The 13468-nt window shown below is 50.6% G+C and overlaps 1 protein-coding gene across 4 annotated transcripts; it reads right to left on the bottom strand.

The window, feature by feature from the left end:
* Positions 1–297: 297 nt before the first annotated feature.
* On the bottom strand, positions 298–13468 carry Edc4 (enhancer of mRNA decapping 4). 4 transcript variants are annotated; one of them, XM_052728587.1, is made up of 29 exons: positions 13199–13468; positions 9666–9822; positions 9190–9301; positions 8208–8307; positions 7777–7966; positions 7523–7670; positions 7337–7441; positions 6829–6938; positions 6653–6736; positions 6476–6571; positions 6285–6387; positions 5985–6165; positions 5822–5894; positions 5630–5721; positions 5366–5553; positions 5165–5292; positions 4874–5027; positions 4071–4507; positions 3886–3990; positions 3647–3799; positions 3531–3567; positions 3220–3397; positions 2971–3126; positions 2767–2882; positions 2517–2682; positions 2244–2430; positions 1934–2153; positions 1061–1224; positions 298–837 (listed from the first exon to the last, which is right to left on the bottom strand). In XM_052728587.1, the coding sequence occupies exons 1-29, from the start codon at positions 13278–13280 to the stop codon at positions 645–647; spliced, it is 4215 nt and encodes a 1404-aa protein (XP_052584547.1). In that variant the 5' UTR covers positions 13281–13468; the 3' UTR covers positions 298–644. The 4 variants fall into 4 exon arrangements, with proteins under 4 accessions (XP_052584547.1, XP_052584546.1, XP_052584545.1 ...); XM_052728586.1 differs by having other exon boundaries at positions 4874–5030; XM_052728585.1 differs by having other exon boundaries at positions 6829–6953.

The following is a 13468-nucleotide window of genomic DNA, read 5'->3' on the forward strand; positions in this document are numbered from 1 at the left end:
CCTGATTGGATGGGAGCTGGAGGCGGGGCCTCGCTGTCAGCCCCACCTCCAGTATCCAGATTGGCAGGGGAGCAAGGAAGGACCCCAGAGGGCAAAATCGCCTAGGGAGGAGACCTGTCGATGCTGAGCTGGCTCGAGGAGCTTTGCTTGAACTGGACAGGGGAGATATGAGTAGACAGTTTATCAGATGAGAATGGGTGCCAGGGGACCCCCAGGGTGGGCTGGTTTAGACAGATTTCCCAGATGGAGGAGAGAACAGTTAGTCACACCAAAGACAAATCAAAACCATACACATACTTTGTTTTATTCCAAAAGCCTTTAATTGAATTTCTCGATGTTTTTCAAAAACAAAAAGATCCAAATTAGAGGTAAAAAGGAACATGGAAAATTCAACTCAAGTGGTATCACGATCTTGGGGTCATGCTTCAGGCATGGCAGGACCCAAGAAGGCACAATACCTACCCTGGGCCCAGCCTAACCCGGTTGGTTACCACAATCAGTAGACCACTACCAGTGTGTCCTGCCCCCTACCTCCCTCCAAACACGAGAGATGGAGGTCTGGGCAGGTAACCAGCAGACATGGCCCTGCCTTGGCCTAGACCTGCAGACTGGTCTTCAGTGTCACCCCATCTCTGTTTAAACAGCTAAGGGAGGCTAGGGGTCGCAAGGCCATGTAACATCAGGCTGAGACGCCGGGCAGCTTTGCCAAGTGAGTTGTGTGGATCAGCCTGCAGGAACTGGAAGAGCTTCTGGCGTACCTGGGCCATGACAGAGCCCATGTGGTCTCGAGTGATGGGATCACTGTGGTCCAGGTGCATCACAGCCTCTTCCAAATAGCTGGGGGTAGGGGAAAGGACAGGTTATAGCTGGATGCCGGCAGGTAGGAGTGCCCCCTGGTGGTACTGAAGCCCAGAGGGATAATGACAAAGACAGTTTCTAAGCCTCATACGGATAGAAAAATTAGGGATGGGAGTCAGGTAAGAGCAGATGTCTGCTTCAAACTGCTCTCTCTCTTTCCCTACCTCTTGCTTGTCTTCTGGTCCCTGACTGCCCCACTCACCTGAGCTTGAGGTCACTTCTAGTTCCAAGGTCAGATGCCAGCTGCTGGATTAGGGAAAGGAGCACAGGCTGGGATAGTGGACAGGGCGGCTGCCCAAAAACCTGGGCTGGGTCCACAGTTTCACACACATACAGCACCAGGTTGAGATCAGCTGCTGTCAGGGCCTGGAGTAGAGCAAGGGAGCACACTTATACCTAACACCAGGATGGAATGCCTGCTTATCTGAGGTGTATGGCCTAAGGGCAGGAGACCAAAGTCTAAACCAAAAGTGATGTTCAGAGACTCGGACAGGACTGTAAAGTCACTTTAGAAAATCAGATTACATCGGGCGGTGGTGGCGCACGCCTTTAATCCCAGCACTCGGGAGGCAGAGCCAGGCGGATCTCTGTGAGTTCGAGGCCAGTCTGTTCTACAAAGTGAGTTCCAGGAAAGGCACAAAGCTACACAGAGAAACCCTGTCTTGAAAAACCAAAAAAAAAAAAGAAAATCAGATTACGTCTTTAATCCCAGCACTCGGGAGGCAGAGGCAGGCGGATCTTTGTGAGTTCGAGGTCAATCTGGTCTACAGATGGAGATCCAGGAAAGGCACAAAGCTACACAGAGAAACCCTGTCTCGAAAAATAAAAAAGAAAAAAAAGAAAAGAAAAGAAAATCAGATTACAAAGTTTTCCTGAGAAAGGTGGTCACGAGGAAAGGTGGGCTGAGGTAGGAAGAAAGTGGTCTAGCATGACGGAACAACAGGGGCAATGGCTTAGAAAGCCAAAGAACCAGTCTGCCAGACAGCCCGGAGTCTGCTGGGGAGTGGGCATATGATATGTAGACCTATCAGGAGACATCTTTGTCAGGGGATTACTACGCCGAACGCTGTCATACCTGCTGGAAGGCCTGATTGAGGTGGCCCTGCTGCAGTAACTGCAAGATATGGGCTTGTTGGGCCTGGCAGTCAAGGTGGGCAGAAGGGACAGGTGTGCCAGCAGCTGAACGCATGGCCTGCATGATGCTGGAAGTGACGGTGGCCTGCTGCTCCTTAAGTGCCACACTTACTTCACCCTTAACAATGCGTTGTACTTGTGCTAGAATGGACTCCTGTAAGCTGTAAAGGGAAGTGACCGATGAGGTGGATAGGAAGCCCGTTCTGGCCCTTCCTAAACCTACCACTTCCCCCAGAGCCCTGCCCACACACCTGCCCACAGCCACATGCAGCTGGTGTTGCACCTCAGCCCGAACACTGCTGGACACAGTAGCTGCCATCTGCTCGGTGGCACTCTGCAGTGTGTTGACCAGGCCCCGAAGCTGGGCCAGCACAGGCTCCCTGGCTTCCTGTTCACGTGCCTTCCGGCTCTTCATGTGACTCTCTAGCTGCTGCAAATCTAAAGGATGACAACAGATACTGTAAAAGGGATGACAGCAAGAGTACAACCACTCTTACCACTTTGGGTTTTATGACGCCACTCACATTCCTGTGTGCCTAGCCTAAAGCTGTCATTGATTTGCTGGAACATAGCCTGGCAACTCTTCTCAAAAGCTGGCAGTACCACACTCTGGAAGGCTTCCCGGTAGGCAGCCTGCATTGGTCCCTGTAATGTGTCTGCAGCTGCTCGGGCAATGGCATCTGTCAAGTTCTGGAATATAAGGAGGGTCAAGTTGAAAGCCTGAGTCCAGTCTGGCCTGCCTAACCACACTTTCCATCTTGGACCCCGTCTCACCTTGGACTTGAGTAGCTTAGAGATATTCTCTTTCATGCTGCCTTCCACAACTGTAAGTCTGGTAGCCACTGAGTTGCTCAGTTGACCTGCCACAGGCTCCAGACTTCTGGAGACACCTATGAAAGACAGAGGGAACCAGAAGAAGTTTAAAAGCTTCCCACACCCACATGGCCCACCCAAAAAGAAATCTCATGAAAAACTCACATGGAGGAACTGTCTTCTTGATTTCATCCCTTATACTGCGTTCTAGGCGCCCAGCCACAGCTGAAGACAAGGCCTGGGACAGCTGCTGCGTCAGCTGCTCCTGCAGCTGCCCACCCCGCTGCTGCCCCTCAGCTAGTGCTCGTTCCAGCCGCCGCTCTGTGGTGAAGCTAAGGAACAGGACCTATGCATCTCCTAAGACAAGAATGCTGCTCTACCATACTGCCATGCTGTGCCACTACCCAAGGATACGTTCTTGCTCATGCCGGGTCTCCAGGGCACGCTCTACATGGTCAGTGACAGTGTTCTGTAGACCTTCAAGTTGGGCACAGAGACGCTGTAGCAGCTCTTCTTGGTTGTGCCATAGTTCTGCCAGCTCTCTTTGCTGCTGCCAAATTAATGCTGGCCAGTCCTCAGGGGGCTCTGCCACCTGCCAGAAGCACTGACAACTTAACACAATGTCTGTCCTTTTATCTCCACCCACCATAAAAAGGAATAGCTTAAAGTCCCTCCCATCCTCATGGGATGGGGTCCCATGGATAGAAAGGTGCTCCCTTACATACCTGGTGCTCTGTGAGCCGGGATCCCACAGCTGAATCCCTACATAGGCAAGGAGCACTGAAGGTCACATCAGGCAGCTTAGAGACCACCCCTGGTCCCAGTCCCAGAACCCTCCTACCCATCATCCTTCTTGCTTTTCCTCTTGAGCTTGGGTGAAGTCCGAGGGGATCCCTTGGTCTTCCAATCCTTGGCAGGCAGCCGTGGAGTAGGAATTTTGCTGCCAAAACCCCCTGCGGCAGAAGCAAGGCTGGCAACTTCATCATCATGGTCACTGTGGAAGGAGAGGAGGGCTAAGTGCCTGCTCACCAGCTGGCCCTCCTTTATTAGAGAAAAAGCATAGAGCAAGTTGGTGCTCACCTTTGCTCAGCACTAGTATCCTGACTGTCATGTTGCTGCAGTAGGTGGTAAGGTGGCCGGTGGAAGGCCAGGCTTTTGTGCTTTTCCTGGAGGCCATTCCTGGGGCTAAGGAAACACAATGACTCAGTATGGATAATCCTAATGCCCCTCCCATAAGCATACTTTCCCCCTTCTGAGCATCTCACCTTTCTGCCAAGGTACTACAAGTCTCACGAGTAATGTCAGGTGCTGTAGGCCAGACTTGACTGTCAGGGGCTGCAACCTCCTGGGTCAAGGCTGTTTCCAGTAGGGAGGGGGTACTATGCCGATCCCCATCCCCAGGGCCTCCATCCAGGCCAAGCTGAGAGCTAAGCTCAGGGCCCTGCCTGGGCCGAGGAGACAGTAAGTGTAGTGCTGAAGCAGCTGAGGCCATACTGTCTGGCTCAATGAGGCCCTCAGGAACAGAGGAGCTAAAGCCACGGGACAGGGCCTCAGATGCAATTTCAGGGATGTCCTGGGACAGGGCAGTGGATGCTGAGGAGATCACATCAGGGGAACGGGTGCGACTGGGAGAGGCCTGGGGTAGTCCCAGAGGCTCCACTTCCTGCAAATCCAAGGACAGTGCAGAGGCAGCTGTAGATACCTGAGAAGAGCCAAAGACGAAGGCTTAAGTAACAAGGGTAAGAGGCAGAGACAAGGTACTGGTACCATAGTACAACAGGGAAGAGACATGCAAATGAAAGGCAGGGCCACAGTTTACAAGGAGGGCATTGGGAGGCTGAGGAGATGCACTCCAAGGAACATGAAAAGCTTTTATAACCTTTGGGGAAACATGCAGCTCCCAAGGTCAAGCAGGGTCAGCAGGAAAAGTACATAAGAATAGAGTGTTCCAAACTTCCCCACTGCCCTCCACCTGTTGTTACCCGGTACTTTACATCGCCCCCCCCTCCCTCCCTCCCTCCCCTCCCTTCCCCCCCTCTCTCCCCCCACCTCTCTCTCACACACACACCTGCCCAGGTCCCTTGGGAGTCAATTTGTCAGCTGGGCCTGGGAGCAGCCCAGGAAGGAGGCTTCGAGGGCTTGCCTGCAGGCTGCTGCTGCTGTTTATTGTCAGACTGCCATCCAGCTGCAGCTTGGGACTCAAGGTCAGCTCCTCGGGTGGCCTACTGGCAGAAAGGTGATAGCTACTGTAATCCATCACCATGACAGTACTAAGTTCTGCTATCACCCAGTGTCTGTCTTACTGTAATCCGTCACCATGACAGTACTAAGTTCTGCTATCACCCAGTGTCTGTCTTACCTGGTCAAGGAGGGGTCCATGGCTGAGGAGCTACTCACAGCAGACACCGCTGTTAAGGAGCTGCTGCTGCTGCTGCTGCTACTGCTGCTGCTGCTGCTACTGCTGCTGCTGCTAGGGGATGCAGAGATCTGGGAAGATGCAGAGAATGAGCACTAAGGCTGGTAATGGAACAGTACCAGCCTCTCTTCACTGAGGAAGTACCTGCTGCAGGGAAGCGGTGGGCGTCATGAAAGCATCAGGTGTCATCAACTTAGGCTTGGTCTCACTGCTCAGACTGAGGAAGTCTGCAGGTGCAGGAAGTTCCACGATGCGTCGGAGGTCAGGCTGAGACCCATGAGCAGCTGAAGCTAGCCCCTCAGAGCCTAGTTCAGGTCGAGACTCTCCAAATGCTGTTGGGAAAGCAACTTGAGTCAGATCTCAGAACCATGTCAGTGTGACCTGCTTCCCTTCCACTCCCTAACTCACTGAAGTCTTCGTGAGCAGTGTGGGCAGGGATCGGAGCCACCACATCAGGGTTCAGCTGTGGCTGGAAGCGGATCTGCACATCTTGTAGTGCCCTAAAGCACAAGAACGGAGGAAAACAGAATACTCAAACAAGCCAGGGCCAGTAGGGTAGGGGGACATAGACAGGACACCTCGGGTCTCCCTGACACTCACTTAGTATGCACACAAAAGAGCTTGATAAGCACACCAGCTGTAGATTCCATGGCACTAGCTCCATGGGAACTCTCTGAAAGGACAGTGTGGATCATTAAGCACTGCTCTGTGCCTGGACTCTTCCCACATACCAACCAACAGCCCTAACCCTGGGGCACCTCACCAGCACCCAGACTGTCATTCTCCTCCTCAGCAGGCAGCACCTCAGTGTGCCGCAGCCGGCAGCGACTCACAACCTGGATGCCAAAGCTGAGCACAGGGTGGGTGAGCAGGAACTCGGAGATGGAGCTAAAGCAAGCACGGCCCTCGTCTTGGTTCTGGAGCAGCTCCATCACATAGAGGACCTGTGTGAGGAACACATCCCGTACTGAACTGCGGCTGGGAGGGCGGTGGATATGTCACATATCCCTCCCTGCCCTCCCCGCAACACCAGCTCTTCCCAGCGTACCGCACAGCAGCCTACCTTTCGCTGCACATCACTAAGAATCAGATACTCTGCTGAGAGGTCCAAGCAAACTTTGAGGCTGGGAGGTACACTCACTGAACTGAAGATATCTGGGGAGAAACTAGGAAGCCAAAAGCAGACTGTGTAAGACTGAGAATTCAAAGAAGCCATATCCCTGGCCTATCCTCAAGCCCCTAGCTCTAGTTTACCGAATGGTTTGCAGGCAGGTCCAGGACACTGTGCACCACATCTTCAGCTCCCGATTCTGGTCAGCGCCGGTAATGAGGAACCTCCAGAACGGGACTCTGAAAAGCAACAAGGCACTGATTACCGGCTAGGAGCCCATGGACAAGCCCGCCACCTACTGTGCCTACCCACTCACTCACTCAGGATCCTGTTTCTTATGGTTATCACAGAATAAGAGGCAAGAAAGGGGCCGTCCATCATGAGGCTTCCATTCATGCAGACACCTATAAGCAGACAGACAAGGGGCCTGAGTGAATGAACTGTCCAACTCTCTAGACAGGGCGTAGAGAGTAGGGTCTTTCAGGTCTTGCCTTACCTTGGTTCATCCTGACCTTCAATGTAGATCTGCCAGAACTTGACAAAGCCGTCATGGCTTGCAGTAGCCAGGACAGTCCCATCAGGAGAAAGGGCTCCTTCACTTAGGCACTGAAAAGATGAACTCTGTCTCAAAAAAAAAAAAAAAAAAAAAAAAAAAAAAAAAAAAAAAAACCCACCACCACCAAAAAACTGTTTAAAGCTTTGCTGTTCCTCCTGACCAGAGGCAGGAATGAGCCCTTCCTAGATGAGGATGGTAGTGAGCTCAGCTGACCCATAGTAGACTCACACTTCTGTGTGACTGAATAAAGGGGGTAGGCACTACAGAGAAAACTAGTCCTTCAGGGCACAGCTAGATTAGGCGTGAACTGTACAAGTGAGAACCAATTTGTGTTCAGCATCCCCACTGGCAACATACTGGTAAAGCCACTTGGGCAGCTATGCAACTGGGAACAGATGAAGGGCACAGGAAGAGGGAAAGGCAGTGAGGCAATCAGCTGTAGGCCTACCGTGCTATGGCCTTTCACCACAATGAAGCCCTGCTTAATCTGGCTGACGTCCACAGGCCAGGTGTTGTGGCTGGAGCGAAGCGTATCCAGGTCCCATACCTCAGCCTAGGGGTACAGGGCGGTATTTAGTCCACGAGCACAGTTTGGCAGTTCCCGCCTCTCCTGCCCCATATCCAGTCCTCTCACCCGGTCTTCATGCAGCAGGGCCACTGTTGGGCTACTTTCCTCACAACAGTCCTCACTTTCCTCAGGGATGAAGGGGCACCAGATGATCCTTCGGAAGTGGTTCAGTGGCGTGCCCTCTGGCTGCCGGATATGGACTAAAATCTCTTCTCTGAGTAGGGAGTTAAGGCTTGGATAGGTGGATGATCAAGTATCCCTAGCAGCCCCAGCCCTAGGCCCAGCTCCACTTCTTCAGTCCCTTGCCAGGAAATGGATACTGAATTTTACCCTTAACCAGAGCCAAGCGCCACACAAAGAGATTGCCAGCCTCATCCAGGCAGGCAAGCTGTGGAGAGTTGAGGTGCGCGAAGGCCAGATCAGCCACACTGCCTGTGAAACCCTTGAGCAGGGTCCGCTCTGAAGTACTAACACTGATCACACGTACCATTGCTGAGCCATTGTTGGCAGCTGGAACGAGAGAAGGCGAGAATCTGAGCGAGCACAGGAGCTTGCCTACCTCACCGCTATCATCTCAGTAACAAGCCTGGTTTTCCTAATCGTCTCCCCCAGCCCTGCAAGACGGCAAGGAAGCCTTGACAAACCTTCCATTGCACCCCTAGCATCTGAGTGGGCTGAGTAGCCTGACACTAAACCTGCATCTCTGGGACTTCTAGCAGAACACTTCCTTTTGGCCCCCCTCCTTACTTACCCCTAATGGCATACGCCAAGAAGGAATTAGACACTGCAATCAGGTTGCCATAGTAGTATTTCTGCTCCCAGTCGTACTTGGCGACAGGCTGGATTTTCACCTGAGAACTCAGAGTAAGGAAAGTTGAAGAAGCTGAGGGCTGGATAGGATAGGCCACAGGTATAAGCCTAGCACCCACTGACATCTCCCAGAACAGATTTCCACAGAGGATTGGGAGTCAACACTGGTTTTCTGAAAATAAGGCATACCTTTTATCAAGGTTGTTCCCATAGGAACTGAAGCATGTATTAGAGAGGAGAGACGCTGACTGTGCTCCCGTACACTACCTATGATGGGACCCTAGCCCACTCTGGGGCTCTGCCAGGCCTTGCCCTTCTCTCCCACTCCTTCTGCCTTGCTAAAAACTGTTAGATTACATCCCTAAAGCTAGCCATCAAGATCTACTCTCCTATTTGTTTTGTTTTTGTTTTTTTTTTTTTGGTTTTTTGAGACAGGGTTTCTCTGTGTAGCTTTGCGCCTTTCCTGGAACTCACTTGGTAGCCCAGGCTGGCCTCGAACTCACAGAGATCCGCCTGGCTCTGCCTCCCGAGTGCTGGGATTAAAGGCGTGCGCCACCACCGCCCGGCCTACTCTCCTATTTGGACACTCTCTTATGGCAGACTCATTCCTGAGGATGAGTACCAAAGTCTAGCAATCGAAAGCCCCACTTTGGTTCACCTAATTAACATGCCCAATCAAAATACACCACCACATCCTCACCCATTCTAACACATATCTTCCTTTCTTCTCTTCTTAAAAACTACACCTGCAAGGTCATTTGCTGCTGTTTTTCTGCATGAGTCAGAAAGCAGCCACTTTAACTTGTTTCCTGCCTAATAAAGGATCCCTGTGAAAAGGTGTTTGGGTGTGGTTTGTGTCTGACCCAGGGTCTGGGAGGGAGGGGGATCTCCTTCAACATGTACCACATCATCTTGGCACTCACCTTGTTGCTCCCCCGTGCCTTGCTGGAAATGCTAGAATCACTGCTGGCCACGATTTCTACCTCCTTGGCCAAAATCCCAATGCAAGTGGAGCTGTCATCTCCAGACAGGCAACTGGAAGAGGTACATAAACCTAGTCCCTTGTTCACCAAACAGCTCAGGAGAAGGTTCTAGGACAGATCCTCATGATGATGTCTAGTCTCAGATTCCCAGTTCTCTCTGTTCCAGGGTCCCCATATTCACAATTCTCCTTGCTCACCTCGCTCCTGACAAACAGGTTAATTCCACTCTACAGTCTTTAGCTTGTCCTCATCTCTTTTCTTAAGTAAATATTCAATGTGGTACAGTGCTTTGCCCCGGATAGTCCAGAAGAGAGGAAGCAGAGGCTGCTGGACCCCTTGACACTAATCTTATCCCTTTTTCTAAGCAAGAACCCCAAAGATATTATTACCACCATTACTATTTCTCAGGTACTCACATGACCTGCTTTTCCTGCAGGTTAATAGGTGGCATGGTCCGTATACCAGGTTTGCTTGTTGAGTTACCATCACCTGAGCTGAGTGGGTCCGGAACCAGGAGCCCATTGAGGTCTCCATTATAAGCACTGGATGGCCTTTGGCTCTCTGCACTGGAACCTAGGGGAAGAAGAGGACATGGTGTCAAGATTCTTTACCTGCCATGAGCTTCTCCTACAGCTCTAGACCACAAAGTATTCATGAACACATATTATGCCCATGGGGAGGGGCGTCCTTTGTTATTCTTCATTCTATAAGTATGGGTGGAGTGCAGGACCATGAGCCTCTTCTACCTGTGGGAGGGGTACAAACCAGCAAAGACCTTCTGATGGGGCCAGAGGCACAGCTCAGTGGTAGCATGTTTGCCTACTTGTTTACCATATGTGAGGCCCTTAGTTTGATTTTCAACACCTGCCCTCCCCCCAAAAAAAAAAAGAAAAAGAGAAAAAAAAATAGGCCAGTTAATACTTGGGCTAAGAACAGTAAACAAACACGACTTAAAGGAGGGTATGAAGATAGTTGGGACATCACAGTGATTGTATTTACAACATACAAACATGGGAAATGCAAGGTGCTGTGGCTATAATCTCACAGGGAGACTGAAGCTGAAAGACAGTGAATTCAGGGTCACACTAGGAGACACATGAAGTTCACGACAGCCTAGACTACATAATGAAATCCTGTCTCAAAACAAAACAGAAGGAGTAGGAGAGATGGCTCTGTGTTGTTGCTCTTGCAGAGGAGTCAGGTTCCATTCTTAGCACCCACATGATGATTCACATCTATCTGTAACTCCAATGCCAAGGGATGCGATACCCTCTTCTGATCTCCATAGGCCCCAAGCCCACATGTAGTACACATACATATATGCAGGCAAAACAAACATCAAAAATTTAAAAAGGTCTAAAACAAAACAAAACAAAAGCAAACAATCAACAATCCAGAAACAAAACATGGGAAAGACAGAGGGAAAACAGGGCTGCAAATGCCTCTGATGAGGCTGGGTTGCTCAGCCTCTCCCTCAGTGCAATGAGAGCCACAAAGGCTCATTGCTCCCTCCCTTTTTTGGGACGGGGCCTTCCAGTGTAGTTCAGACAGCCTTGAAGTTGGGATCTTCTTGCTTCGGCCTCCTAAGTGCTGGAAATACAGGTATATGCTAGCACACTTGGTTCTAGAAGAGTTTTAAATTTTACATAGTCAGCTGTAGCTAGTGGACTAACTGTTCCAAGGCAACATACAGACAGCTGAGAATCTGCGTGAGATACCAGAACTTTGACAAACACAGTAGAGAGTTTGTGGAGAAAGGTTTCTAATTCAAGGAAAGAGGGGACCTGACACACTGAATTAGTTAACAAGCCACCTAGGCAGGTAAACTCAGAAGGAAAGGCACATGGGGAACTGGACAAAGAGGAGAGAAGCTATGGGCATGGGGTGGAGTGTGGAATCAGGAATGGCAGTATTTTAGATGTTTGCAATGGCTGGTCCCACTCTTCCTTAGGGCTGGGGATTGAGTCCTGGACATCCCATACATGCTAAGTGGGTTTCCAGGCTTTTTGGGGGTGGGGTGGTGCTGGGGACGAAACTCAGGGCTTTGCACATGCTAGATAATTGCTCTACCACTGAGCTATGTCTCCAATCATTTATGTATTTACTTTTCTTTTTTATTGAGATTGGGCCTCAACATGTAGCCTGAGGTGGCTTACAACTGACAATTCTCCTGCCTCTACCTCCCAAGTGCTGGGACTATAAGTGAATGCCACCAGGCCTGGCTTTTGGCTAAGTCTCAAAAATTCATTAATTCACATACCACTTTCTGAACTCCAAGCTAGTAAGAAGGTGCTTCAAGAAAAGACCAAGTTTTCAGTCAAGAAATAGTCTTAGGTCTCACAAGTCTTAGGTCCTTCAGTGAAAAGAGACAAGCAAAAGCTACTTGAAAAAAAAAAAAAAAGAATTAGCCAGGCGTTGTGGTGCATGCCTTTACTCTCAGCACTTGGGAGGCAGAGACAGGTGGATCTCTATGAGTTCGAGGCCAGCCTGGTCTACAGAGCATGTTCCATGGCAGCCACAGATACACAGAAAAATCCTGTTTCGAAAAACAAAATAACAACAACAACAACAACAACAAAAATCAAGTGCCAGTCACTAAACAATAGAGTTATAGGGAAAGGTCCTTTTATCTTTCCGTAGGACTAGAGCCCTTCGAGCTGCTCAGGGATAAGTTGGCTACTTTCCCTTCCAAGCAACCTACCATAAGGCTAAACAGTGGGCCTAGTCTATACAGTTAACTATGCCAGGCTCTACCAAATCTCTATGGAGCATAGTCCGCTCAGCTGATGGTGGGCCTCAGAGGCATAAACCACCTCATGAGTAAAGGGAGCACACACTGCAGGCATGAGGCAAAGACCCAGTGGTCTCAGGCAGCAAATGGATTATCTGTGTATCAGCTAAACCCACTGGATTGAGTACCAGTGCCTGCTTTAGCAGTCTGGGTAAGCCCAGAAGTCATAACAGGTGTGAGAAAAGAATCAGTTCTTAATTATGGCCTCTACCTGTACACCACTATCACCAGTCAATCACTACAACTTTCAAACATCTAGTTTTCATACACACTATTTCCTTTATGTGCTTTCTATAAGTATCTTGAGTACTTTTCCTGGCATTCAATTTCCTGTCTATAGTATCTGACCTAGCCTAAATAGTCTCCTCTCAGACCTGCCCTCTATCTCCCTCACGACCCGCACCACCCCATTCTCATCACAGTACCCAAACAATCCTCTTTTACAACAACAACACTATATAACAACTTTGTCGGCTTTCTGTCCTGGGAACTCTTATCTGGCAAGAGTAGCCCCAAAAGGGATACTGGGAGCCCAAGTAAAACTCAGATGAATTGGGAACACATGGGCTTGCAGATGTGGGGAACCTAATCTAATCAGAGCCACGAAGTCTGTGATTTGCCTTCAATCAATTAAGAGCACAGATTTGGGGTTGTCCCCCTTTTGTCCGAGAATCAGTTTCAGAGCAACATCAGGCCTGGAGTCTACATTTTAGGGGGAAAGGCAAGTTGCAGAGAGGGAACAGAGGTTCTTCTGCATACCGCTTGACTCTGGGCCCAGTACTCGCTAAACAGACACGGCACCAGGCCTCTGAACCATGGCGAGTGGGGGCACAGGGCCAGTCCTCAAAACACTGAAGTCTGGAGGCAAGGAAGCCAGAAGGATTGGGTGGATTCTGAGGATGGGCCTTACCTTCAGCCAAAATACTTAAAGACAAGGCAGAATGGTCTGGCACAGGATGGGAAGGGGTAACACCCTGGGGTCTGCGCCATTCTCTAAATATGACCAGGGATCATCCATGACTTCAATTTCCGTCCTCCGCAATCAAATGGGAGGCTCCAGAGCCTGTCTAAAGGGACATGCGGCACCCGAGGACGGTTCAGATCTACGCCAGATATCGGCCTCTTTGCCAAGAGCCCACCCACTCCATCCCGGCTCACCTCCCGCGGGCCGGTCCAGCTTGAGGATGTCCCGCAGATGCTGCGTGGCGTCCTCTATATCGATGCTCGCGCAGGAGGCCATGGGCCCAGTCACGAAAGTCCTGCTCGCACGACGTTAGTTTCTCTACTTCCGTGCACTGTCCAATTTCGCCCAGCCACGACCCCGCCAGACAGCAGGGAACCGACCACTACACAAAATCTACCCGCAGTTCGCAAACCGCCGCCCGGGTTGCGTCCGTGAGCACCGCCAACCCCACCAACCGCCTCCAC

Source organism: Peromyscus californicus, unplaced genomic scaffold (genome assembly GCF_007827085.1).
Source record: "Peromyscus californicus insignis strain IS unplaced genomic scaffold, ASM782708v3 Scaffold_8__1_contigs__length_139910024, whole genome shotgun sequence".
Taxonomy (NCBI): Eukaryota; Metazoa; Chordata; class Mammalia; order Rodentia; family Cricetidae; genus Peromyscus; species Peromyscus californicus.